Source organism: Aythya marila, assembly GCF_965140915.1.
Source record: "Aythya marila genome assembly, chromosome: 5".
Classification (NCBI taxonomy): domain Eukaryota; kingdom Metazoa; phylum Chordata; class Aves; order Anseriformes; family Anatidae; genus Aythya; species Aythya marila.
In genome coordinates this window covers 18512613-18540215 of record NC_139046.1, presented here as the reverse complement: position 1 = coordinate 18540215, position 27603 = coordinate 18512613, and the positions used below count along the sequence as shown (strand labels likewise).

Here is a 27603-nt window from a genome sequence, read left to right as displayed (position 1 = left end):
GGCATTTAAACCATCACATTTCCAGATAAAAGCTGCAGGGTCCCGGGCTCACTCCTGCCTGGTTCCTGGTCCTCTGTCTCCCCGTCCTTCATCTCCCTGTCCATTGTCTCCTGCTCCAGCACCTCTTGAGCCATCACCTCCTGTCTTTCAATTCCTGTCCTCCATCTCCCTGTCCATCATCTTCTTATCCATTATCCCCCTGTCCATCACCTCCCAGTCCATTGCCTCAGTATCCAATGTGTACTGGTCCACAGCCTCCAGGGCTATCATCTCCCTGTCCATTGACTCTTGCTCCATCACCCCCAGATTCATCATCTCCTGTCCTTCATCTCCCTGTCCATCACCTCCCTGTTCACTGTCTGGGTCCACTGATCTGTCTCCTGATCCACTGCCTCCTGGGCTATCATCTCTCATCCTTCATCTCCAGGTCCTTCATCTCCTTGTCCATCATCTCCTGCTTGATCACCCCTAGAGCCATCACCTCCTGTATTTCACCTCCTCTCCTTCATCTCCCCATCCATCACCTCCCCATCCATCACGTCCTGTCCTTCACCTCCTCTCCTTCATGTCCCCATCCATTATCTCCCCATCCACCACCTCCCTGTCCTTAATCTCCCTACCCATTACCTTCCTCTCCATCACCCATCTCCTTCTACCTCCTCGTCCTTTTTTTTTTGGGGGGTGGGGGACGGAGAGCAAACCCAGGACCCTTGCGGAACCCTTGTGGTTTCTTGAACCACCCGGGCCACCTCGGGAGCCCCCCGGGGGGCTCCCCTTCGGGGAGGAATCTGCGCGGCGGCCGCGTCCTTCCCCGCGGGCGGAGCGGGGGCGGCGGCGGGGCGGGACGGGAGCGGGACGGGAGCGGCCGCCCCCGGCCACAGCCCCCGGGGGTGGCGACGGCAGCGGTGGGGTCGGGAGCATGCCGTACCTGCTGGTCAGCACGCAGATCCGCATGGTGAGTCCGCCCCGCCGCTGCCCAGCACCCCCGGGGGCTGCGGGGCTCGAGGGGAGCGCCTGGGGAGAGGGGAGACAGAGAGGGGGGCGATGGAGACGGAGGAGATGGAGATGGGGTGATGGATATAGGGGTGATGGAGATGGGGGTGGTGGAAATGGGGGGGAGATGGAAATGGGGGGATCCTCGCGAGCATGGCGCTGCTGCCCACAGCATCGCCCTGCACCTGCTACTGGGGGGCTTACCCCAAGGTGCTGGGGTTGCTGTTGGGTGAACAGGGCTGTGGGCAGCCACCCTCGCTCTCCTCCCTTCGTCCTGAGCCTTTGCCTGGGGGAGGTGGGGAGCAGGAGAGCACCCAGGTGCCCCTCCTGCTGCTCTGCTCCCCTCAAACAGTGAGCAAGATCGCTTGGGAAACTTGTTGCAGGAGCCTGTGAAAAGTCAAAGAAAGTAATCCATGTGTGCTCACTGTAGGTTTTTTCTCTTCCCCAAAAAGCCCTGCTGGCTGTGCCACGGTGGAAAACTCGGCCACAGCCAAAGGGCAGGGCGTTACTGGCACCAGGGTGGCTGCACAGCACCCAAAGCCACTGCAGGGACTGCAGCTGAGACCCGTTGTTCCCCTAAAAAGGCACAGAGGAAACCTTGCTTCCTAGTGATTGCTGCCCCACTGGCAGCCAGCACGTCCTGCCAGGCCCGCAGGAGCAGGCAGATGTCTAGAGGGTTCAGTTTTTGTTTTCCCAAGGGGAACGATATCAAACACTGTCTGAAGGCCAAAGTGCGATGTCGCGGTTTTGCAACGGGAAGGGTGCGATGGGGAAAGGAGCAAACCAACAAGCTGGCAGGAGTCTGGTGAGAGATGCAGTCTGTCTGAGGAGTTTTTTGTTGCACCAAAACATCTCTGTCTGCAACAATATTTGGTGTCACACCACGGACACGTTTTGTAGCGTTTCAGGGAAACGTACGCAGCAGGGTGGACTGAAATACCTACAGGTTAACGCACTTTGCCCTGCAGACTTTGGAAACTCTGCTCTTTAGCAGCACAAAGCAAACATTCACAGCCTGAAACTTGGCATCCAGCCACGGCTGGAAAGGGTCTGTGCTGGCAGCAGCTGGGGTGGTGACAGGGACAGGTTGCTCGTTCCCCTGTGGCACACCTCCCATGGGATGAAGGCAGCCAGGATCAGATGCACAGGGACCAGAGGCTCTTCCTCCTCCTTGGTTTGTGTCTCCTCCATCTCTCCGTGCAGCTGAGCGTACTTGCATGTTTGCACAGTGCACGGGGATGTTTGGTTAGCAGTGCTGTGTGAGCACTCTGTAATTGGGGTCTGACAGAGGCTCACAGTTAATGTGCTGTTTGCTGGTTTGTAGATGGGTGCTGCCAGGGTTTTACCCTCTCTGCTCTTCAGCCTCCTCAGACCACATCCACCTGAGCTTTCCACACCAAATACCAATTCCCTACTGTTGCTGCTGTCAGGGTGCCTGGCTGTTTCATTGCCTACAGCCCCTGTCCTGTGCCAGGGCTGAGCTTCCTCCAAGGGGTGATGGAGAGGGGTCAGAAAGGAGCTGGGTGATGCTTAACTTGCTTTGGGTGCTACTCAGGGTTCAGCAGCCCCCTGCACGTTACAAATTACCGCTGATTAATGTAGGTTGATGATGGCAGTGCCAGCAGGTGGGGACATTCTTCCGAAAGTTTTCACTTGCAAACTTTTGCGTGTTGTGTTAAAAAAGAGAGTTAACAGGAGTACTAGCTCCACCTATTAGAATCAATTAAAAACCCTAAGTTTTTTTGTTGTTGTTGAAGGCTGTGGTCTTTGTTTTTTCTGGCTTTGGTGTTGTGGGCTGGCTGGGTGCTCCCCATCAGTGCGGGGACGGTCCAGAGGCAGGCAGTTATTCTGGAGGTCACGCTGGAGTTATACTTCTCCACTACAGCCTGTTACTTGGTTCTGGAAATTGTCCAGACCAGGAGTATCTCACAAATAACACCTCTGGAGCACTGAGTGACAACGTCCCTGTCCCCTTCATGTGACATGTGTGAAAGCCACCTGGTGGCTTTGATGGGGCAATGACTCACGGCTGCAGCCCGCTGCTCCAACAGAGCGCGACTGCCCTGCCTCATCCCATGGGTGCTTCTCTGCCCGAACCACCCCACAGCACCTCCTTGTCCCCATCTTCTCACCCTTCCTTGCTAGCAGAGCAGTTCCAAAGCCACCCTCTGCCAGGACAGGCAGAGAGCCTCTAACTGGCCTGGGGACTCATTTCAAAACAGATTTGCTGGTTTTGTGTGATGAGGCCACGAGTCCCACCCCACTGCCGCCCTACAGACTTCCCAGAGCTGGATCCCAGGGAGCAGAGGCACCGTGAGCTCAGCCAGCAGGTGGCTCTCCAGGAGCAAAGCCACCAAGGTCCCCTCCTGGGACACGTGGGTGGCTCTGTCCTGAGCTGAGACACCTTGCCTCTGCTCCTGCAGGCAAAGGAACCCACATCAGTGCTTTTAAGGGTGGCACTGGAAACCTTGTTTTCCTGAGGACACAATTCCCTTCCTGGTACCACTCACCGTCCCGAGGAGCGGGGAGGGTTGACCACGCGGCTGCACATCGCTCACCGGCTCTGCTGCCTTTCCCTGCAGGAGGTTGGCCCCACCATGGTGGGAGATGAGCATTCGGATCCCAGCCTGATGCGCTACCTGGGGGCCACCAAGAGGAACATGCTGGGGAACCACTTGTAAGTGCATTTCCATGATGTTTCAGGCTCTCTCCTCTCCAGATTTACCCAAGGGCATCGCTCCTCGTATTCACTACAGCACCTTCCAGTTGCACACCCACTTTTAATCCCAGCACTAATTCGATGCTGGAGGGGCACACACGTGTCCTTGGCCCTGCCTCTTAGTGCTCACCCAAGGAAACGCTTCCTGATACATCAGGAGGTGATACTTTTTTTTTTTCTCCTCACTGTGACCCCGTTTTAGCTCCTGACCCACCTTCTCCCCATCCTTACATGCTTGGGATGCTTCTGGTTGCTACCTGACGCATGTCCTGGCTGAAATAAAACAGGCACAGTGAGCACTTTAATCTTTCTGTATAACTATCTGCCTTTATCCCATCCCTAGCTCTCAAAGACAAACCTCCTCTGTCTTGTTACCATTTCCAGCCCCAAGATGCTCAGGAGCAAATCGAGTCCATCCTCACTCCTGCACAGCCTTGCGCTGGCCTGTTTTGGTGTCAAATGACCCCAGATGCTCATCCACAGCCTGTCCTGCCCACTCCCCACCCTAGCTTGAGTTTTCTCCCCGTTATTGAGCACCTGAGCCAGCCCCTTGTGACAGCTCCAGATGCCTTTCCTTGGGCAGCTGAGCCCCAGGGTTAGAGCTGCTCCATGTCCCCAGCCTGTGCGTTCCTAAGCCATACATATCTGACACTTCCCTGCATTCCCACGTCTCTCTCTGCCCACACCAAGTTTGACAACAGCTTTCAGCAGGGTGCAACTTGGAAATACTGCCATCCCATTTCTTACATCTTGGCCCACTTCCCTCCCCCCCCCCATTTGGTATCTCAACTTCTTGTTTTTCTCCAAGACTAAGCAAAACAACCCCCCTCCCAAATGCAAATTAAAACAGAGGGGAACAGTCAGATTTCTGCTCAAGCTTGCCCACTCGCGCCACAGCACAGAGGAGGAGTAGGAGGAAAACCAGGCGTGAAGCAGAAGGGGCTTCTTGGTCCCAGAATGTTCTCAGACTGCCGCCGGCGGGGCTGGGAAGACCCACCTCTTCAGCACCAGGCTGGCAAGCATCGAGGTCCAGCTCCTCCACTGCTGCAGCACCAAAAACCTAAAAGATTAAAGAGAAGGAAAAAAGAATAAAATAAAAATCAAAGGCTGTCTGGTGAAGAGAAACCCTCTCAAATGCAAACTCGGGCCACCTGCCTCTGCAAGAAGGCTGATCCTGACCTCTCCAATCGCTCATTTCCATCGCTTGCAGCTCTGGGGTGGGTTTGCAGGGCTGAGCCGTCTCCGTGCTGCTATTCCCAACCCTGTGGGTGGCGAGGAGATTGGCAGTAGTGTCAGCTTCATGCTGTTGCCTGTGAAGCCGAGCCCAGAAGCTGGCAGGGAGTTATGCAATAGGAGAAAGGAGACCCGAGGGGAAAAACAGAAGAGGCTTCAAGGAGGACAAAGCGTTCCTGAGATGGAGGTGACTCTAAGATTTGGGTAAGGGAACAGCAAAGAAAGGCAAAATGCGCCCCACACTGCCTGCCCCAAAAGCCAGGGAGGAGATGCAGAGTTGGAAGGAACAGGAGTGCCAGACTTTGCTTCTTTTGGGGAATTTTTTATTGCATCTCCTCTGCTGCAGCCTCGGTCTGTGGCCCGGTAGGTATTTTGGGCTCTTTCTTGCCCCACCTGCTTCTTGTCACAGCTTGTGTCACACCCAGGGTCACCCCACTGCTTCCCTGCAGCACATCTTCCCCGCGTGCGCTTGAGCAACAGGGGGTGGAGAAAACAACCCGGCAGGAATGTGGCTGCTGACACCCCGAGAGGCGCAGCGACATGCCAGCGGGGTGAGCCCCATCCACCCTTCTGCCAAAAAAACAATAAACGGCCAGGAAGGAAGGAAAGCACCGCAGCCAAGCAGGATTCTCCCTCTGCCTGGCTGCAGGGCTGCACTAGCAGTAAGCCTGGTGGTAGGATGCCACAAATCCTGCCCTTTCCGTAGCACTGAGTCCCAAAACCTTAAACATGACCTAAGGAGCTCAGAGGGAGCCTGAAAGAAAAGCTCTAAGCAGCACAGACCAGCTGGAGCACTGTAATACACAGATGTAGTGCTTAATTGTCTCTAATAAAGGGGAGCACGGATCCTGTTATGCAGTTCTGCACCAGCTCCTGCAAATGGCACATTGTTAAGCTGCATCAGCTTCCAGCACACATTGTCAGTCCCTTATCTGATGTGCAGGGGCAAAACCCCACAAGAATCTGGGTCAGGGAAGAGCCAGGCTCTGCCCAAGCCCGTGTGGGGTCAAGAAACCAAAAGCTGACCTTTGGCTGCTGCAGAACAGGGGCTTCTTGGGCAACCTGCATGCCCAGGTGGACGTGCATGTGTGGATGATCAGTCGGCAATGTCCTCCTGTAATTATAAGTGCCTCCTGTAATTATAAGGGTTCTTAATCAGTACTGCTGGGCCTGAAATGAAAGCTGACGCCTGCTTGTCAGATTGTGGGAGCTGAGGTCCAAGGCAGCCACTAGAGCCCTAACGTACCTGTTTCCCAGGGGCACAGTCAAAACCCATCCCCAAGGAAGCTAAAAGGACTGCTGTGCATATCACCAGGAGATTGCTCCATCACTACTTTCTATTTAAAAGTCATTCCAAAACAGGCTAGAAATCCCCACGTTTGGAGGATACTCCTGCTCCAGCTCAATCCCATCCCCACGCACCACTCACTTGTCTAGTTTTGGCACATCTGGGAGGCAAGGCAGCTAGGGTCATGTACTTACAACGTGCAAGTGCAGAAGTCCTCTCCCATCTGAGGCAACTTCTCTGTTCCCTGCTGGCTCTCAGCTGGGAGGAAAGGCTTTACAAATGTTCCCAGCCACTCCATCCTGATTCAGACGGAGAGGGTGGTGTGCTCGATACACGTTGTGTGTGATCTTTTGTTTCATTCAACTCAGAGTTGTGTTTAAGGCCCTAGGCAACTCAGCTTGTCTTCTGCTTTTAGCTCAGCCAGTCAGTTTTTTAGGCTCCTACAAATAGCAAACAATCCCTGCCTCAGCTCCATCTGCATAATGGCAATAATATTTACCAACTTGAACATGTGAATCCGAAGGGTATGTAGCAAGCCTCTTAGAGAAAGCATCAAGTTCAAAGACACTTATAATAATACATATTATCTTTACACCACATCTATAATTACAGCAAAGTATAGTCTGTCTTGAGAAACTGAAAAAAACTTTCACATCTTAGTGTCATTTTAGGCTTTAAAAAGTATTCACCACTATTAATGTTTTGCAACCTTAGAAACTTTGCAAATGCTTTTTGGTCTTTTTTATTGTTACTGGTATGAAAGTCAGGACAGGCTTTGTTACGATGCCCAAGCAAGATCACCAAAGATCCCATAGCCCATCATTATCAGCTTATCTGGCACAGTGAGTCATCTAAGAAATGAACAATTATGAAGCTCATCCCATCTGCTTGAATAAATACTGCAGCCCAAATGGCTGCGTTAGAGGAACGGAAAGGCTGCCGAAGCTAGTGCTGAAGGATACACTTGCTGTTTTGGCTCTGCTGCTTCCCAAGCTCATTCAGCACGTTGTGTGTCCATATTGTGCTGTTCTTCCTCTTCACAACCACCACCTAATTTCCTTGATGGTGAGAGCATTCTCACAGCCCTCAGGTCTTCTGCTGAGCCTGAAGGACCAGGTGGAGGCAAGGGTAGCTCCTGTTCCAAGCGCACAGGGCTGGCAGAAACTGTAAAGGAGCAAAAGCAAGGCAAAGATCCCAAGTATCGGTTCTCAGACATCCACAGGCATAAAACCACTGTGAATTGCCAGGGTAGAGGATCTTGTGCTCCACCTTATTTGGCAGCTGTGTTGAGCACAGAGCACTTCTATTTTTCCAAATGCCTAACGCCTTGCTAAAGGCAGCATATTAGTCTCCCAACCCCCAAATTTCAAGCACAGGCTCTCAAAAGCCCCTGACTCACAGACATGATTTGACATACATAGAATATTGGCCTCCCATTCCTTTGAAACACCTGAATCAGTCTGTAAAAAGCTTCCAGAACAGCCCAGCCGTGTAAACAGAGGCCCAGCTGCCAGCAACAGCAAACAGGGGCTGGTAAGAAGGAGGTATTGTGCCCAGCAAGTTGTTAGTTCGGTCTGCTACTTGCAGGAACGTGGGAACAGCTACTCTCATAGCAAAGAAAAAGCCCTAGCTGGTGTGTGCTGTTACAACACTGTTTGAAGCTGCTGTCCTACATTTTTTCCTGCTTTGCAGAGACTACCCTATTTTTCCATGGATTCTGAGCTATGCATACTTGCAAACTCCCACCGCTGCAGTTTCAGCCCAGTTAACCATCAACCATCATAGCTTTGTACAGCTGATCCCCAAACCACCCTTCAATTTAAAGCTGAATTCCATTCCGGGCAGGCTTTTTCCTTGGTTTAGAAGCTGTGGGTTTTGTCTTTCCCCATCTGGTTAACCAAGATGCTGCAAGACACAGGCAGTATGCCAGCTGCGGTCACTGCAGTGTTTTATACCAGTTTATTAGCAATGCAGACTCAGTGCCACAAGGAAATTCTTTTCTCTTCCTTCTCCACCTCATATTTCTCCTTTTTCCTGCTTGCAGCTGGGAGTACTACGTGGACGATGCACCACGGATAGTCCTGAACAAGCTGGAGAGGTATGGTTACCGCGTGGTCAGCATGACAGGCGTGGGCCAGACATTGGTGTGGTGCCTCCACAAAGAATAGCGAGGAGACTTCTGCACTCCATCTGGGGAAGGACCCTGCTGGCGATCACCTCACACAGGACTTAAAGCAAGCTTTTCTCCTTGAGTTATTTGTTTCTGTTCCAGATGCTCAGGTGTGGGGGGAGGAGTGTTGTAGGGGCAAGTCTTCACCTAATGGAAACTCACCATCCCTGCCATTTCATAAGGCCTGGGGGGAGGAAGCTATCCCAGCCCAGACTATATCAGGCACGCACAACAGATGGCTTTAACTCCACATTCATCTAAATGGCAGTCTGGCAAATACCATCCTTTTACATTTTAATAATCTATTTAGCATGCATTGGAAGGAGCTCAAATAACAGACTTGCCTGTCTGTTCCTCAGGGCTGTCCTGGGGGTACATGCTAAATGGGAGCTCAGAATATGCCTCCTCCCAGACCTAGGGGGGCAGGGATGGGAGGTCAAGCACGGATGGCATACTGCCTCCTCCCCAAAACGAAAGCAGGAACTGCTAACCTCACACCATGCTCTTTGAGAACCCCTCCACTCAGCAGCAAGGCCAATTTCCATCCCATACTGGATCATGGTTATCAGCATCAGACTTTCAGTCCAAAGAGTGCCATTCAAGCATAACATGGTGATTCCTGAAATACCTTAGATCAGCACAGAAAGGTTTTGTGAACATTTCAGGTATCGGCTCTGTAAACATAGCAGTTGCAGTGCTGGATTGTCTGGGAGTGGGCATCAATTCTGCTGTAAAGGTAACCCCAATAAAATATTTCTCTGAAGAGACCTATATCTTTGTGTGGTTTGTTCTGAGGTGCCCAAAGTCTGCTGGATTCACAGCTCCCAGCCAAGCTTTCAGGAATTACAGAGCTCCAGGTTTTGAAAGGTTTGGTGTTTGTTCAGATAACACCTCTCAAAATCCTGTCCTCTGACTGAGCAGCTACTCTGAGTATGCAGACTGACAGGGTAACACTTACTCTGAAGCTTATGCAGCCATCTTTCCCTGTTCTCTGGAAAGCACTGCAGTCACATGCAGTCTGTATTCCTACAACAGTTTTAAAAAAGGATGTTTATTGGCTTAATTTAAGAAACAGCTTTGGAAATGGAATGATGGGGTGGGGAGAATCCATACTCTCTCCTGCTAGGTGTGAGACTCTTCCTCATCTTCCCGCTTGAGCTGTTCAATCAGCTGCTGCCTCTCTGCAGCTTGGCGCATCCGCATCATCACCAGGCTCTCGTAATCCCGCTCTGAGACCACAGATGCCTGAAAGCAGAAAACAAATGCAACCTGTAAAGGACAGCACATATCGCAAAGCTCCCACAGGTCCCCCCTCCAAAAGCCACACTGAGAACACCCCCATTTGAGTCAGGCAGACCATTCATAGCAGTATGACACCAGGGAAATCAGGTAAGGTGTGAAAGCTGCCTGGGCTACAGAACATGGTTGGCTTCATAGCAAACAGTGCTACTGACCCTTGATAGTGTCAGTGGAAAGACAAAGGATAGGACAGGCAGGGTGCTTGAAATACCCTCTTGATCCCCAACTCCCCTCACCAGCTCACAGAGGTTGGATGGGGAAACACAGCTGGTTATTTTGGATGACAAGCTTGCTCTGCAAGTCCAGCACACACTTCATCCGTTACAAAGGCTAATGCCATAAAATCAAACCCTTGTGGTTTAGGCACGAAAGCAGCTGCACAGAAAAAAAAACAACAGGTACGTTCCCAAACTTGGCGCAAGAATTTCAGTTCTCGAAAAGCTCTTGGAGCCTTTCTGCTGTGTGTGGTAGCAACTGTCACGTCAGCTAAGCGGTGACTGCAGACTACCTAATAAATGTAGGCAGCAAATGACAGCTGCTATCTCCGAGCAAAGTGGCGGTTTTGGCACTCTGCTTTCAAAAGCCTTTTTGCGTTAGTAGGTGGCCTTACTGATTTCAGATGTATTCAACGCGCCGCAATGCTTGGAAACATTCATCTCATTCGTTTGACAGTTCAGGCAGAAATAAAAGCATCTTGACAAAAGGTGAACAAAAAATCACACTAATTTTTCTAGGAACTAGATTTAGTGGTGATTTAAGGACATCTTGAACAGAAAATAGAAAGGCTGAAGACAATCAAAAAACAAAAGCTTCTGCAGGAAAACAGTGCAAGGGTAAATTTGCTACCATGTGCCAGCAAAGTGGTTCCTCCAGCTGCAGGGTGCCTAGCTGTGAGGACAAAATAGAAGCCCACAATAGATGAAAAAATGGGGGAATTAAGAGACTGGTATGCTGTAATTGGTGTCTTTGGAACTGCATGAATGAAATAACCTTTTGGTACTGCGCAGCACAGATTTCCATAGTGTTTGAGAAAGCACCAGATTGTATCAGACCTCAGTGGCAGAACGAGGTTTCTTCAAAGCTTCTGTCCACTAACCACAGATATTTACTGACATCTGCTTGGCTGAATGAAATAGCCTACATGAGACTCATGCAAATGAGTCACCCATACAAACCTGAATCACTACCTCACACTCTGGATTTACATTTAAAACAGAGAAGAGATTATTTCCGGCCTCATTTGGGAGCCCTGCTGATACAACAAGCCATCAGAAGTGACAGTAGGGAGAGCACAAAGGGAAGAAGCAGTCTGATTCAAGATGGGCTACAAGTTGACGTTCACACTGACTGTTCTCAAGCAATCTGGGTGCCTCTGAGGGAGCTTGCTTTCTCCTCAGGCAGAGTGTGGGCCGATGCTTTGCCACTTTACACACCTACTTCCTGCAATCCTGACAATTACCAATAGTGTAAAACCCAGTTTCTGACGTGGCTGACTCAGCAAGGGCTTGGCTCAAAACAAATACATACGCACAGGGAACTGCAGCCGGGGAAGCAGTGACAAGAGGCACATGAAGAGAAGGCGGCGTGGATTTTTACCGCTCTGGGTCCAACCTGGCTGAATCATCCCTGGACTTGCTTCTTCCACCATCCCAGCGTATTGGTGAGAGTGGTGGTCACCGTTCTCCAAGAACTTCAGCAGTCTCTCTCCTCTGCCTGTTGGACTCAGGTGCCGCTCCGACACAGCGTAAGTCTATTTTGCATTCAATTTTCCTAACACTTATCTTTTACATCTTCATTTTGCTGCTTTTTAAATTTCCATTCCACTATTTCTTTGGTTTTCTTCAGTGTGACTGAGTCACCAGATCCCTTCCTAACCACCCACTGAGATTTTTATACCGTGCCCTTCACCATGAAGGTGGCTGGTTACCATGGTACCAGAGTGCCCTTCTGTTCTAGATGCTAGATTAAATCTGTTCTCATGGTGACTGTGCCTTTGCTATTCTTCACCAGCTTGTTTCTGCAGCACAGATTTAATAAGCTCAGACATCGCCATTCCTTCTCCACTGAAGGAGGCTCCCTAACATGTAAGACGGGGCAACTGCTCCTGAACACAGGGATGTAGTGTGTGAAGTTTGCATTTCCTGCAATACGAGCTTCTCTGTTTTCCTTCCAGCTACAGGAACAGGGAAGGAAGAAGTTGTTCCTGTTGCGTGGCTTGCTGCTGAGCCTGCGACTGAAGTTCAACACCTGACTGTGAAGAGTCAGCATTTTCTTTCTTCTCTTTGCCTTTCATCAGCATGGATACTTGGCGGAGAGGATCCATTAAGTCCACAACGTTCTTCAGACGTTTCTCACTCAGGAGACACAAAAAGCTGGGCAACCAAGTCATTATCTTGAATCAGAACAGCCACACACTGGACAGTGATGGACAGTGCCAGAAGAGGGAATGCTTGAGGGAACTGAAGGACAAGTCTGATTACCTGTCATGTCAGAGTGAGCAAAACCTAGCCAAGGCACAAGCACCTCCTAAGCCTCCCCGGCTGTACCTGGACAGTTCTAGCTGCCCGAACATCATTGATCATACAGATTCTCACTCTGATGTCTCCTTTTCTGGTGCTGCTCATCAATACCACAAAGCCACTCAAACTCAGTTCCACAAGGAGCAGGCTACAGACTGTGGGACCTCAGAGACTGGTTCCCAGAATGGCACCACTCTTTCTGATCAGTCTGATCCTTTCCTGTCCTTCAAAGTGGATTTGGGGCTATCGCTTCTTGAGGATGTTCTGCAGACCCTCAGGAAACAGAATCCAAGAGATTACGCCATTTGAAGGTATTTATCATTTAACATATCACATATACCTACTGCTGGTGCCAGTTTCTCTAGTCCTAACAGGAGGAAGGATACTGCATCACCCCTGTTGTGTGTGGTCTGTTTTGTTGTTGTTGCCTTACCCATCACAGACTGTTCTTGTCCTTGCCAAGAAGTCCTCTGGAAGGGAGCAGACAGGTTCCGTGCCTAGATGAGAGCACTGTCTGCTGGAACCTTGTGGGCAAGTTTCCATTCTCCACGCTGGGAATTTCCCACTCTTGACTGTGCATCTCCAACTCACAGAAGAATGGCATTGTTTAGCAAAAGACTTGCTATTTGGGGGATGTGGCTGTGACACTGCAGAGCACGGACAGAAAGGGGTATGGCATACATCACTTGTGGATAAGCAGGCAGCTTTTAAGGGGACAGGAGCAATTGTTTTCTCAAAACCTATGGCAATGGTCAAGAGACAGAAACTGATGTTTCTTCTCCCACCACATTTGGATGTGAAGAATCAAAGCTGTTCCTCTTTTTTTTTTTTTTTTTTTTTAAATGTGAGTTTTTCCCCTAACTCAAGTGCAGTTGGCACTCCCAGCCTGGAAACAGGTAAGCATCTATATAGGCTCATAACGCAGCAAGAGCCGTTCATTTAGTCTACTAGCAGAAGAAATTTCTCTAGATACTGCTGCTTGAAGCATGCATTGATCTATCAGCTGTACAGACATGGAAGAATAAATGCATCTGTAATTGGAAATGTCTTGTTGCCTCATTTCATTGGTAGCAAGCCAAACCAACAAAGGCCAGGCATCAAGAGCACAGGTCCCTTATCCACAGGGACCAAGACTTATCCTCTCTGGCACTTCAGGTTTTTATGAGGGTGGGGAAAGCAGCATTGCTCTGCTTTTCTGGGCTGGGAAACGGCTAGAGCTGCTGGTATTCTGTCCTCCCCTGCAAGGGAAAATGCACACAGCTCAGGACCAAGATCTAGTGTTGAAATGAACACAGTTCTTCACCCTGCAGGCTGGAAGTGCTCTGCCTGGCTGAATACCTTTTAGGCAGGATCAGGGGTGAACTATTAAGAAGACACTGCAGAAGCTACTGGGTCACCGATGTCTTAACTTCTTTCATAGCTAGATCAGATAGCAGGTCCCTTTAAAAAAAAAAACAAAAACAAAACAAAAAAACAACAACAACCAAAAAAACCCACTACAGACCTTGACAGCCATAAGCTTTGGAAGTAGGCTACAGCAAAGCGCTCAGATTGCGGAGAAGGCACAGACAGCTCAACCTACAGCCTGATAGGAATCTGGTAAAGTCAGATAACATGAATTTGCTGAAGCCTCAAAGGAGCTTAGAAAAGATGCAAGAGAATGCCAGACAGAAGGCGTTTGTCAGCACATTACTGTGGCTGAATGGATGGCCCAAAACAAATGTGGTGCACTGGTAGGGAGATACCACTAGTACAGACGCAAGGCTGACCTTCTCATGAAGAAGTGCTTCATGCTGTTGTAGAGGCAAAAGGTGCTCCTCACAGCACTGTATAGTCCTTGTATGCTTTGAGCCACTCAGAGCTGCAGCAATCAAGCAATCATTGCTCTCAAATTGCCTAGAGTAATAGCAGTTAAACCACAGCTTTCGTAATTCAAGCTTAACACTCCCATTCAGCTCCAGCAGTTCTCCGGAATCTGCTCGACAACACTCATCCCTTGCTGTGGGACTAAACAAGCCAGTAAAAACCATGGAGGCAAGTAATTTGCAGCTTGCCACCTCCTCACAACACAACCTTTCAGCAGGCAGTCTTGCTTTCCCCTAGGAACTGCTTCCAAAGCTGCCCTGGTCGAGCCTGTCTGTGGCTCTCTATTATTTGATGACTTTGGTGCACAGCTCCTGGCTGAGTACCCCACGCATAGAGCACAAGTGGATGAGTAGTGAGTGTGTTGCCATGAGAACAGTGCAGCTCTTCAGCTGTTTTTTCTGAAGCAGAGCAGGGAAGGAGCTTCATTTGCACCGAGTGGGAGCAAGCAGGGGGTGGAATCAGACAAAAATAGGAGCTACCCAGAGAGAGCAAAGAGGAAATGAGGGCAGCTTCAATCAGAATGAAATTAGTGCAGCTTGAAAATGAGAATGTAGTCTGTGATGGATGGAAAGCCAGACTGGGTATGAAAGGATAAGGAAGTAGATCGGGGCAGTGGCAACTGATACTCAAAAGACCTCATTTTGGATAGTCTAGAATTTAAGAGCTGAGAACAAAGAGGATAGGACACCTAGAAGCAATACAGCCAAGAGAAGTGATGACCAAGTTACATGTTTTGGAAACATTTTAGTGGAAGCAGCAGAGGGCCTTGAGGAAGGCATAGTGTAGGGAGTAGGAAAAGGAACCAGAGCAGCTCAGAGACCTTAGCCTAGACAGCAAGGCTACACTGCAGAGTTGCAGCTGCTTACACAATAGCAGTAGAAAGAAAAAGCATTGCAAATGAAACTCCTGGGAAAGGATACAAACCACTGGCCATAACTCCTCACCATTTTGAGAGCTAGCACAGGACTGATGAAGGTGTGCTGGACAGAAGTGAGTCACCACCTCCACGCAGCACGAACACCACCAGCTGCTTTAGCCTGCCCTGCCTTGCTGCTGGCTCCACCAGGCTAATCCTCTGCAGCAGGCAGACGCTGCAGTTGCAAACTAACAAAGCTTTGTCTTGGCTTCTTTCCACGACCAAAATTAGTCAAATGCTAAGTCTTTTACAGCTGAACCCACCGAGGCAAGAATCCATTAACAATTTTTGCACTGGTGACCCCCTCAGGTATGAATGAACTCTTCAGAGCCAGTTCTTGTCTCCACTAGTGAGGGACAGTCAGACTTGATTCTGCTTTTTCCCAAATCATCTTCTAATGCTTACCCAACTCTGGGAATTTGCTGTCTGCAGGGCTCACTGGTTCTACATCACACATGAAGATCTGCTTGGCTATTGAATTAAGATGCTCAAACTGCCTTGCCTGAGATCCCTGGGAAATGATGCTGGCTCAGCCCAGGCAGTTCAGACAGAATATACAACTCTAAACAAAACTACGATAGCAGCAAGGCATTCTGATGTGTAAATTCTGTAAATAAAATACCAGAAAAGTCAGGAGAGAATGCATTGAACAGTGTGTGATTGATATATCAATCACAAGCCACTACAATATTTAGGCCATGAACACATACAAAGCTGACAGACAGACATGTGGACTGAGGACACCTATAGCACATAAGGCAGGGGAAAAGGAGAGGGAAGGAAGTGTCACATGAAGTTTGAACTCGAACTCAAATAACCAGAAGATCTCAGGCCCCTTCACACCTTGTCTCAGGGAAGGAATTAGTAACTAGACCAGAGAACAGGCAAAACATGAGATATACTACACTTAGCTCTACAGCACAGAATTTAGCATGCTGTAAAAGAAGCGGATATAGTTCCTACTCCAAAGAGGCAACAGGAGCAGGGGGTAACTGACAGCCAACAATTGGCTGCAGCATTGCCTGCTCAAGGAGAGATTTGGCTTCTATGTTTAAACCACTAGTTGTTGCCTTTTACGCATTTCGTGACTGAAACAACAACTTCAGATTGATCATCTGGTGGAATAAACAGGAAGCAGCTAAGAGTTAGCAAACACCTTGTACCTGAAGCATCTACCAAGCTTTAATAGCACTGGTGAAGGCAACCCAATCCAAACAATAAGGCCTCTTTACAAGGATATTCAATATGACTACTTTCTTTTCCCTCCTGCAAACCCCAAGAACATACATGTAGGTTTGGTTTCAGCACTGAAATTCCATCCTCTTGTGATTGCAGTAACCAAATCTCTCTAAAGCTGCCTTCTAGGAGAGCTGTTTTAATGAGCTATCAGCCAGAGGTTTCCCACAACATCTACTAAATTCACAGAATGGCATTAGAGGCATCATGTTGAGGAAGAAGCATCCTTATTTTTCAGAGACACATTGTGCAAAGCTCCAGTTGCTCAAGTAGCTTGTGTCTCAGTGTGCTGCTACTCAGGCAAAAGGTCCTTTAAAAAAGCCACTGCTTCAGCATAAAAAGGATCATGAGAAAGCCAAACCTTTCACTAAGAGCTTCTTTTCCAGCTCTGCGAGGAATCAATGCATCTTAGCATAAATGCAAAGCACGCTTTTAAATTTGGGTTGCTATAGAAACAGACTAAGGTAATAGCAGCCTATGTTCTCCTTACCTGTGAAGTCCTAGGCTGACTACTGCTGTCAGAAAGGACAGTGCTGGGATTGTTCTGAGGCTGGCCTTCCAGCCACGAAATCTTTAGAGGATTATTTGTCAGGCCAACTTCATTCTTCACAGCCATCTCCTATCAATGAAAATATTCCATCACCATCTGAATTTTGGGTCACGCTCCCTCACATTTCACTAACAGTCTTAAGAGATTTTCTATCTCAGCCTGTTATCAATGCCAATGAAGATTTCACAGCTGCCCTACATGATAAGCACGCTTCAAAGCTCATACCCACATCAAGCATGGACAGAACATACCACTGCCAGTACTTCTGATAAACAGGGCACAGACAATTTTTTTCTTTTTTTTTTTTTTTTTTTTTTGACTGTTTGAATATATCAAGTGAAAGAACAGTGACAAGGAATAAAGAGACTCTTGTAGTGTAAATTTAAGTTGATGGAACTACTAAAACATAAGTAACTGATGCATTCTGCTTCCACAGTAACATGAATTATTATAACTCACTGTGAGTCAAGACATTTAGATTTCTTTTAAACTGCAAATGCCTGATATAACCTCTAAGACTCATTAAGCCCATCTCCACAATTGGTAATTCACCCTCAGTGAGAGCTGGTTAAATAGCTTAATGTCTGCTCTTTAAAGCAGTCTCTTCCCTCAGCTGCTTACCTGCACAGCCTGCTTGTTTATGTGCATGATCTGCTCTGGGTTTATGCCTCAAGCTTTGACACTCCCTTCATGCATCTATACCTTTAGACTCTCATTACCCTTCTCCACTGCCTTAATGACAAGGCAGCATTTCCAGGCTGTCAGACAGCAAACCCTTCCCTTCTGAAGCACCTTCTTGCCCACTTTCCACTGCACACATCTGTGGTCTCCACGAGACTTACAGCAGCCTTAACCGTAGCAAATTCCACAACTGCACTCCCAGTCTTCCTACTGGAGATCAACAAATTTAGCACATCACCATACTGTTAGGAGAGAGAGAAAAAGAAAAGTTAATAACGAAACAAGAAGTTTACATATGAAGCAACTGCAAAGAAAAAGGGTATCTTCACAGACAGAAGGCTTGAGCTGTCACCCTTTCTGTCTTGCACAGGCTCCCATTCATCCCAACCCATCATAATTCCTGTCCCTTCAGGAAACAGTGCTGGAGAGACATGTAGCTACACACTTTGCTTCCAGTGAGCCCTAATGCAAGAAGGCTGTTCAGCTTAGTCAGAGCTGCAGGAGATACTCATATGAAGGGAAAATATAGACCACATGCTGGGGTTAATCAGATCAAAGGTTTGTCTATTCCTGCCTCCAAACTCCCCACAGAAGTTAATGCATAGTGCTTTAAGTGAAGGTAAAAGTGCACCATAACCACACAGCCTGTCTAAACCTTATAAAGGATATGAACCATTGAAGGGGAAGAGTTTGCATTTGCTCTGTTTCATTAGGAGTCCCTGCTGGGAACAAGACAGAAGTGCACCTCAGGAGCAGTTACAGATAATGGATTGTGCTGATAATCTCTGGAAATGGCATGATCAAGAGGGCTCAGCAGAGAAGAAAATGAGCTACTCTGGTTTATATGGAGCTTCCCAAAATTTACTATCCATTCTTATAGCATTGAGAGCAGGGAAAGATCACGGAATAGAGAAACAGACAGGACCTTTTGGAGAATCCGCAACAGAACATCTTTTGAGTATCCCCCTCCTGTCTCATCTTCTTTCCTGCATTTCCATTTTAGCTGGGAAACAAATGCAACAAGTTAATTTTGTCCAGCTGAACATACGTTGCCACACTGAATACAGCTCATACCACCTGCACAATAATCAAGTTTGCTATTTACAGCTACAGTCCCAGAATTGCCAAGACAATGACTTCAACATCAGCATGAAAAGGGAACAAATTATTTGTGGAACAGTGAGAAGAGCCTAACTGGAATTAAAATGAAACTTGAAGGCATATTAACAGCTATATCAGGGTAAAAAACAGAAGTTTCTCAGTGCCTAAAGCAGAGATGGCTGAAAAGTTCAGATCAGAAAGCAGAGGAGAAAAAGATAGGGGAAGAAGGGTGCTTTAAACACAACAACACATGCATGGGGGAGCTGTTGGCATGCATGATGTGCATTAAGTAGAGGAGATTCACCACCTCTGTACAAAGGGGCATGCCAGTTCAGCAGAGGAGTCCCTTGCGTTTTCCAAAACTCCAGAAGTTCTACCAGTTTTTACCAAAACCCATCTTTCTAGAAATGTCTTACTTTGAGTTTGGGAGTTATTCTGCCTTCTGCTCCATTTCCTTCTTGCCTGCCTACAGAGGAGAGAGAAAATAAAGATGAAAAGGACATGGTTAAAAATTCATCAGCTAAAGAGCATTAGCACAAAATTTGCCCTGAGAATGTAGTAAGCACACTTCAGGATTTCTTTTGCACTAGATCAGTTCAGCACCCCAAAAATATTACACAACAGTGTCAGTACGAGCTATAATGTAAACTGAATATCAGATGCCTGCATTTTTTCTTTCCATGATGCCCAGGCTGCCCATGATCAAGGTCAGAAAATAGCTGAGTTAAAAACACAAGTGTGAGACATGCTATATTCTGTGACATTTCTCCCTGCAAAGCGGTTGTGCTGGTAGGAACAAATGAGGAAAAATAAGGGAGGACAAAACAAAAATGCTAAAACATAGCTTAAGAATTTAATCTGGCCCTGCAACTAAATACTTAATAGTGAAATACTTCATAGCAATCTGCTCCTGTTCCAAGGACCAAAAAGTGATTTATGGTAACTAAATGCTCAACACCCTTCCCAACTTCCAATATGTGAAATTAAGAGAAGTTAGCGTGGGCTGAACAGCTTACAGACTGTCATACAGGAAACCAACCCATGGTGACGCCAAAACAGTTTCTGCATCTGGACCTCTGGTGCTATTTTTTTTTTTTTTTATTATTCCTTAGAACAACCTTTTTCCTGTGAGAAAGCAGAAAATCTTGCACTATGTCAACAGCCAGAATGCAAAAGGGGTAGGAAACAAGAAACAGCAAATTCTTCTATTGAACTGAAGCCCTAAACAGCACTCTAACATGTTTTGAAAAGCAGAACAGTATATAAAACTGCATTTTAAGCACACAGAAATACAGAATACTTAAAAAAAAAAAAAAAAAAAAGGCAAATCACTAGAGAAATGTGTGGATGGGAGTGAGTTTCAAGAATCCCAGAGCCTCATTCCCTCCAAGGGAAACTAACCATAGCTACTAAGCAGCCCATAAGATCTAGAGGGAGAAAATCAAATTCCAGGAGGTAAAACCTCAGCAACCACACACAGACTATGCAAAACTTCATTCTCCCCACTGCGTCTCTTTTGGATACTAAGAATTTTCATGGGGATACATAGGTAATAACCCCAATGACATGTGGTGGGCTTATTTTTTGGCAACCTTGAATCAGTCCTTATTGTGTGTGCAACACTGACTGCTTTAATTGTGACAGATGAGTTGGACTTTAGGTTTCCTTCCAGCACACCTGTGGGGATCCACATCAGACCCTCCACATTTAATGCTTTAGAATATTTATTGAAGAGGAGCAAAAATATGCCACATAAGAAAAAAGCCTCACAGAAAAGCTCCTCTTTTGACTTATCCCTGAAAAAGGTGCTAAGTCAGATCCTATACGTGGCAATGTGACCAAGTCAGAAGGCTGCATTTGCATGCAAGCCCTGTTCCACCTGCAGAGAAGTAAGAGTCCTAGGGGCAACTTAGTTTGGCTAAGGACTCCAATCTCACCTATTCTCACCTTGGATGCGCTGCTCTCTTTCAAGCCGAATCTGTTCTCGAATGAGCCTCTGCTGCTCTTCAAGCTGACGAGAGCCTTCTTCACGCAGCCGTATTATCTGGAGCAGAGGTAAGACAGCATGGATATTTCAGTGCACAGTTCCACACTCGGCTCATGCCAGCTGAAGACTGCCAAGGACCACTTTTGTCTTATCCCCATATCCTGGGGGCAAACCTCCCCCTCGTTCCCCCATGCCAGCTCCACTGCTCATATAATTGCACCCCTCGTGATTCTAATGACACAGTCCCTGCCAGCCAATATATACCCCATTAACTGTTACTCTCTACTACACAAAAGAGTAGACAAAGAACCCCAAACCCTGGGACAGCAACATTTGCCAGACTGCTCCACATGCCTCTTTCACAGAGCCCATTAATCCAAAAGGCTGAGTGACTGCTACACAGTTTTTTCATCTCTTCATGTGGTTTGCATCATGAATGTAAAGTCTTTCAGCAGTTCTTCTCAAATGCAGTTTAAGAATTTAAAAGTGATCATTACCTCTTGTTCTAAGGTCCTTGTGATCCGGATCTCCTCCTCTTCACTGTCACGGGTCTGAGCTTCTCGTTCCCTGGCTTCAAGATCTGCAGAGAAAAAACAAAATTAAAACAGTGCAAAGCGAATTTTCACTGCTGACACTGCTGTCCGGAGGTGGAGGGAATGACCCCAAACTTTGCTTTGTCTACAACAGATTCAAAAGTAGAGACCTGATGCTCTGCTCTCTCTCCTCAGCCCAGGCACAGCCATATATCAGCAGTCCTAATGGTCATCAGAAGTCACACTTGCCATCCCTAGCTATGACTACTAGAGATTTCAGATGGCTAGTAGCCATGTTATACTGGATGTAAAAAACAGCCATCACAGATGAAGAGCAGTTTAACCATTAGTGGTGAATTCCAGCAGCAGCAGAAATGCAAGCACCCAGCTAATGAAGACTCCAAGCCCAGAGAAAATTAAGATTTATTACCAAGCTTCACTTTCTTTCTCTTCTCATCAAGTTTTTGTGTCCTTTCTGCTGCTTGCTTTTTGGCTTTTCTCACTTTGTCATATGCCGCCTGTCAGAGATCCAACAGAAGAGTGTAAGTACACATAAAGCAACATGGAAAAAAATGAAAGCTGTGAATAAAGGAGAGGTCAGATACTGAAACACTGCTGTAACAAGAGGTGAAGCATTTTCTGCTTCTTGCTAACACTTCTAAAAATGTTGGCCGTTAACACAAATATCCTGAAAATTAAGAGGCCTCAGGATTTCCAGACAGAGCCTGAAAGTATGAGGAATTCTAGGAGTAAATGCAAAGTGGAATGTAGAAAAAAATCTCACCCATCTTTAAAGGTGGGAAAAATAAATTTTTTTCAGAAGCATGCCAAAAATAGCTTTAGGGGCACTGGAAACAAATCAGATTTGGCTTAGGGCATAGTTTTATGATTAAAAAGGATTTATTTTATGTGAAGAATTTACTTGCAGGACAGATGCTTGACTTACATGAACATATCAAGAGCAAAGAGCATCATTCTTCAGTTGCAATAGCACATTAACATTCACATAGAGAGACTTAAGAAGCAGGGTAGACTGGCAGCTTTACTGACATCTGCTCAAACCACTGAATAATTTGTTAATTCCCCTTCAGAGCCTTTCTGTAGTAGGTAAAGCATGGCCCTACACAGCAGCTCAAACATCACTTGAGCATTTTCCTTGCTTGAATAATTGTTCATGAGAGCTCTGCTCTTGGTTTTAAATAAGAAAGTGGTATTTTCCCTTCATGAAAGCAAACCACTTCCTAAACACTTTTTTCCTTTTTAAGTGTAGAAGCCAAAAACTCCTTGGATACCAAAAGCACCATTGCCCCTTGGGTCAAACATTACAATCTTTGCCAATATTTGAAAAGAGAAGAGCTATTTCATGCTTTTAAATCTTATGATCTATAAATTTAATATACGTTCTCTCAAGTAGATGGATATCCAGATGGATAGGGTTACTTGCTCATACTGGTCTGCTTTCATTTTGTTTTTATTCTTTCCTTTCACATATTTGGATTACTTTCAGGCCTTGAGCAGTAGGCACCCAAACACTTCCTTGCAGCAAGAACAGAGTCCAAGCTACATCTGGCAGTCTGCAAAGCTTGTGCGGCAGAAGAAGAAAGATGACTATGAGCTTTTCACTTTACAAGTCTCTCATGCCCCATTGAAAGAAGTGTTTTGAGTCCTAAGTGATAACAAATCTAGATACTATTTATGTCAGACCTTGATTTCCAGCAAACTGCAAATACACTGTTGTCACACAAATTTAAAGCACTCCTGAAAGTGGTGGTTACTTTTTAAAAGACAAATATATCCCAGTTGAGCACATTATTAAAACAGTGTCTCACATGTGCCACAAAACAAAGCTACTCCCAGCACATCAGATCAGGAAAAAAACATTTGTTGAAGTCCTTACCTGGTGCCTACTATTTGGTATCACAGACAACAACAGGGTACAGACAAGACTTGCATTCATGAAAGCTCAGTTGGAGAAGAGAGCACAGAGCAAGGCAGACAGGATGAGATTTTCCACTACTTCTCCAGCATGCACACACAGAATAACACCACACAATCCCACCATTATGGAGGGAGAGGCATCCTTACCCTTGCTGCTGCATCTGTTAGCACAGCTAACGCCTGAGACAGTTGGTGGAAGACTTCCGCTGGGAATTAGAAGAAAAAAGGGTAAGATGCAGAAAACCATGGCAGTGGCTTGGAGATGAACCAAAAAAGACAATCCCTTATGGAAGAGACCTGCAGAACATCAGAAAGAAAAAAAAATCTTTCCAAAGCATTTTGTAAGCCAACCTATAACTAGAATCTGGTTATCTGGTTATTAAACCTGTGCAAAGTAAGAAACAAAAACTGCAACCACTTCTTTTTAAGAGAAGCCTTGCAAACATGAATTCAATAGAACCCATCTACAGACACAATTCTTCAATTTGCAGCCAGACTGAACATTACAAACAAATTGTCTCAAAAGTAGCTTTTCAGCCCGAGATCCAAACTCTCCATTTTACAGCAATATTGTTGACCCTCTTCCTGGAGGAATACACACATAAGCTGGGGGTCTCCCCACACACTTAAACGACCTTCCAACCTTCTGCATACATCAAAGCCTCCAGCTCTATTCTCATCACCACTGAAAATATTTTTTTCCTGGTGGCAAACCCTACACTACAGTTTTAAAACTTCAGTCTATAAGACTGTAGCCTATCAATTTGGAAAACACAAGACACTGAACAATGTTTCTTCTGAGGTGTCTTGATGAACAGAGTCCTTCCAATTACTGATATAAATGTAAAATACTTTAAAAAGTATTTTAAAGTAAAAATTTAAAAGCATGTTATTGAAGTTCTGATTGTTAGAGGCATAAACTAAAATAGTGACCAGCCAGTTAACATTTAAGACAGCCAAAGATCCATGATTCAGGTATCACGTGGGAAGATTTTGAGTGGTACAAGTAAAACTTCAACACTGACTTAACGCTTGTATTTTTAAACTAAGCATGTATGCATTCAATTTTAAAACCCTGAGATACCTGATAGTGCTGCAAAGAACTCTTAATCCTGCATATGTACGCATTACATGACACAAAGCCAGGCGTTCCCTTAATCACATACAAAGAGACCTGACGTTAAACAGTTGAACACTTCCAGGAGTCTCCACACGTGAAAATAAACACGAGTGGTTTGCAGCCATATAGTTTCATCTTACCTGCTCTGGGATTGTCTGGGTTCTTATCTGGGTGACATGTCAGGGCCTTCTGGCGGTACGCTTTCTTGATCTGCAAGAGCCAAACAGAGATCTGCCAGTTATATCATTTAGTCCACGTTGAGACTTGAACTTGGAAAAAAAACACACTACAGAATCAAAAAAGCAACTCAGGGTGGACCCCTTGGGCCTGGCAAAAAAATAACGTCCAGTTCTGATGTTGACTACACCGTTAATCCATCACACTGAAAATACCTTTCCCTGTTTTCACCAGTCTCCTGCAATAAGGCAAGACTTCTGAAAAGCTCAGTTTTCTACTTCAGTGCAACGACCTGCCCTTTTAGATCACACTGTTTTGCAAAGATAAGCATTTGAGCCCAGGGTACTTGGTAGGCTGGCAGCCACATTTTGAATGAGTTTGAGCTTTTCAAAGCTGGAAGTTTTACCTCTAGGTACACTGTATTACAACAGTCAATTCTCCTGATCATCAAGGCCAAGTCTGGTTCACAGAGGCAGTTTAGCCAGAGGGATACCAGTTCCTTGCAGCTATAGCTCTTTGGGACATTTACTGAGCAACAATTGAGCTTGGCAAGGTGAAGAAATTTTGACCGAAGACTGCTTAATCTCTTCTACACTTCACAGAAAAATTGACAACTTTATGGGCTAAGTTACTAGTAAAGTTTTTAATAAACTGAGCTCCCATTCTCAAGGAAGCATCTGCATGCAAGAAAGGAAAGGAACAAAAGCTGCTCTGCTCAAGTGCCAGTTTTTTGTTAGATTGTGTGGAATTAGTGGTGGCCCAACACCACCTGGTGGACAAAGCTGATGGAAGGAAAATGTGCAGCTGAAGCCTCACAGGCCTAATCCTGTCTCTTCCATAAGAGACTCCAATAAACAGCGAGTTAAGTCACCACTATGCCAGAAGCTGTTTACATGGCAAGTTCAGATAAGGCTTCTCTAAGCAATGAAGTTACTTAACAGTTTTTCTCCCCTTTGTTCACATCTTTCAGCAAAATCTCTCCGAATACAAATGGTCCTTGCATTGGTTGCTTCACATATTTTACATCAAGGATCAGCACTCTAAAGTACACTTGTCAATGTAAGGCACATCATAACTTCCTATTTGTAATGTCCTCCTCCTTTTTTCAGCCCCAGTAACTAGCTCAGCAGTGAAACTGATGTCACCTGAAGCCCTTCATCTCATTCAACCCTATGAATTAATTGTATTTGGCTTGTTCACCTGTTTTGTGTTTACAACAGAATTTCCTGTTAGCCCCTGGCACATTTGCTGGTTAGGCAGTCTTTCAGTTCTGAGTTTTACCTTATTGTACTTTTACTGCTCTTTACCACCTTAAAAAAAAAAAGTGAGAAAGCTTAAGGTAAGAAAAGTTTTCCTTTTAACTTTGTTCAATTCATAGTTTTACCCTGAGAGTTACTTCGCTGGAATATGTCACCTTCCCAGTTCAGTGGTGCAAGTCATTTGAATGTTTAGCACTGACTTAACTACTAAATTAACAAAACAACATAACCATGTAATTCCAAACCCGCAAAACTAACGAGATTACTTCCAGGAGCCTACAGCGCCTAGAACGCCCTCTAGCAACTGGATTCCTGGCAAACACCGGAGGAACTTTGCTTGTGAGAGTACATAAACGATGCAAAAAGAACCAACTGGCTGGGGCTCGCTTCAGGAAGAAGCCTGGTACCAAGCGGGCGCTTGGAGCAGCCATGAGGGGAGGAGGAGAGCAGCCCCTGGCCCTGACCCAGCCCCGAGCCCCCTCCCGGTCGCCCAGGGCCAGCCGGGGAGCGGCAGAGCAGGGCCGGGAGCGCCCAGGACGGCTGAGGGAAGGGGGCAGCCTCGCCCCGAGCCTCCCCACGGCGCTGACCTCCTTCTCCGACGCCTTCTCGCCGACCCCCAGCAGCCCGTACAGGTCCAGCTGCAGCAGGTCTTTATCGACCGCCATCTTGGAGCGACCGGCTTCTCCCCGCGCCGCCTGCCGGGAAATGTAGTCTTTCTCCCGCCGCCTCCCCGCTCTCAGCGCTAGGAGGTGCACACGAGCCTGCCTACATGTACCAGAATGCCCCACGCCGACAGGCTGCCCTGCCTCTCCCAGAGAGCACAGCAGGGCGCGAGGCTTGCTGGGTGACGTAGTTTGCTTGGGGCCACGGTCAGCGTAGCCGAGCTGCCGAGGGACTACAAATCCCATCGGGCCTTGCAGGGGAGGGACGGTTTTCGTTCCCTGCAGTTCTAAACTCCTCCTTGTGGAGAGTTGTGTCAGCGTTACACGAAAAAAGCACCAAAACAAAATATAATTATGCACCGGCCTCGCAACGAAGCTGCGGGGGACTGTATTGGGGAAAGCAGTTCACAAAGCATGAGCCACGCTACAGGCCTCCCCCAAAACATGCTAAATACGCCCTTATTAGGGAAAAATTCACACTTTCTGTAGTACGTATGATGTGAAATAAATGGACCTGTGATAGCTAGCAAATGGGTCTGTCTCCAGTAGATTAAAAGACTTAATTAGAAGCATTATTAGAGTCATTTTGTAGGTATGCCCCTTGCATTTTCATCCTTGATGCAAGTGCTAGCATATCTGATAGCTGTTGTGTTAGGAGACTCCCTTTTTCGAGGCTCTTCTTGCACAGTTACCCAGTACATATTGCTGTTCTCTTTCTCTAAAGGGACTATACAGCAGGAAGAAACTGTGGGTGGCCTTACAGGTAGATAGGGACCATGATTTTTGGAAGGTCTCCAGTCTAACCTCAGGTCTAAGCCAATCTTCATGCCTTTGGCAAACCAGCTCCTTTATGCCTCAGCTTCCCTTTTTATATTTAGGGAGAGAGAGAAAGTGATATTCTCCCCTTTAGCCGCTGCTTTCCTTTCAGGCAGAACCCCATGTAGTAAAGCTATCTGGACTTCTTCCCTTTAGTGCAGGGATTGTGTATCACTAGACATTGCTGTACTGTCTGCCACAAGGAGATTGTGTCTGTAGTCTTTATCACAGGGCAGACAGTTTAGTGAATACCACGGAAGACATTGAACAAGCATGGATAGCTGCTTACCTTCCAGACAACATAGCTCCATGAACATGTTGAAGGTATTCTCTAACAATACAGACACGCAACTATGCAACCTACCTTCAGACACAGGCAGTGTCATGGTGATAAGTCAGGTCCAAGTCCAAACCAAGAAGCCACTTCACAGGTCAGGTGAGTGCCAGATACATTCAGAACGACAAGATATGGCTGAGGTCAAGTGATGAAGTTAGCGCACAGGTTGATGTCTGGATCAAGACGCTCCATTACCAGGTAGG

At 46.8% G+C, this 27603-nt stretch overlaps 3 protein-coding genes across 9 annotated transcripts; 2 read left to right on the top strand and 1 right to left on the bottom strand.

Moving 5' to 3' along the window:
* Positions 1 to 870: 870 nt before the first annotated feature.
* Positions 871 to 9155, top strand: GCHFR (GTP cyclohydrolase I feedback regulator). The gene is made up of 3 exons (XM_082761420.1): positions 871 to 955; positions 3576 to 3670; positions 8278 to 9155. The coding sequence occupies exons 1-3, from the start codon at positions 920 to 922 to the stop codon at positions 8399 to 8401; spliced, it is 255 nt and encodes an 84-aa protein (XP_082617546.1). The 5' UTR covers positions 871 to 919; the 3' UTR covers positions 8402 to 9155.
* Positions 3697 to 26262, bottom strand: DNAJC17 (DnaJ heat shock protein family (Hsp40) member C17). 7 transcript variants are annotated; one of them, XR_014317593.1, is made up of 14 exons: positions 26173 to 26262; positions 24290 to 24359; positions 23177 to 23235; positions 21522 to 21609; positions 21056 to 21138; positions 20519 to 20615; positions 18988 to 19037; positions 18396 to 18473; positions 17632 to 17712; positions 16730 to 16858; positions 9517 to 9648; positions 9362 to 9429; positions 5972 to 7397; positions 3697 to 4974 (listed from the first exon to the last, which is right to left on the bottom strand). XR_014317593.1 is itself a non-coding variant. In XM_082761417.1 (12 exons), the coding sequence occupies exons 1-11, from the start codon at positions 26248 to 26250 to the stop codon at positions 9526 to 9528; spliced, it is 936 nt and encodes a 311-aa protein (XP_082617543.1). In that variant the 5' UTR covers positions 26251 to 26262; the 3' UTR covers positions 7378 to 7397; positions 9517 to 9525. The 7 variants fall into 7 exon arrangements, 4 of the variants coding, with proteins under 4 accessions (XP_082617543.1, XP_082617542.1, XP_082617541.1 ...); XR_014317594.1 differs by having other exon boundaries at positions 3697 to 6078; positions 6428 to 7397; XR_014317592.1 differs by having other exon boundaries at positions 3697 to 7397.
* LOC309878650 (uncharacterized protein C15orf62, mitochondrial) lies at positions 10419 to 14923 on the top strand. Its single transcript, XM_082761419.1, has 2 exons — positions 10419 to 11446; positions 11876 to 14923. Exon 2 carries the CDS (start codon positions 12000 to 12002, stop codon positions 12528 to 12530), a length of 531 nt encoding a protein of 176 aa, XP_082617545.1. The 5' UTR covers positions 10419 to 11446; positions 11876 to 11999; the 3' UTR covers positions 12531 to 14923.
* Positions 26263 to 27603: the final 1341 nt, after the last annotated feature.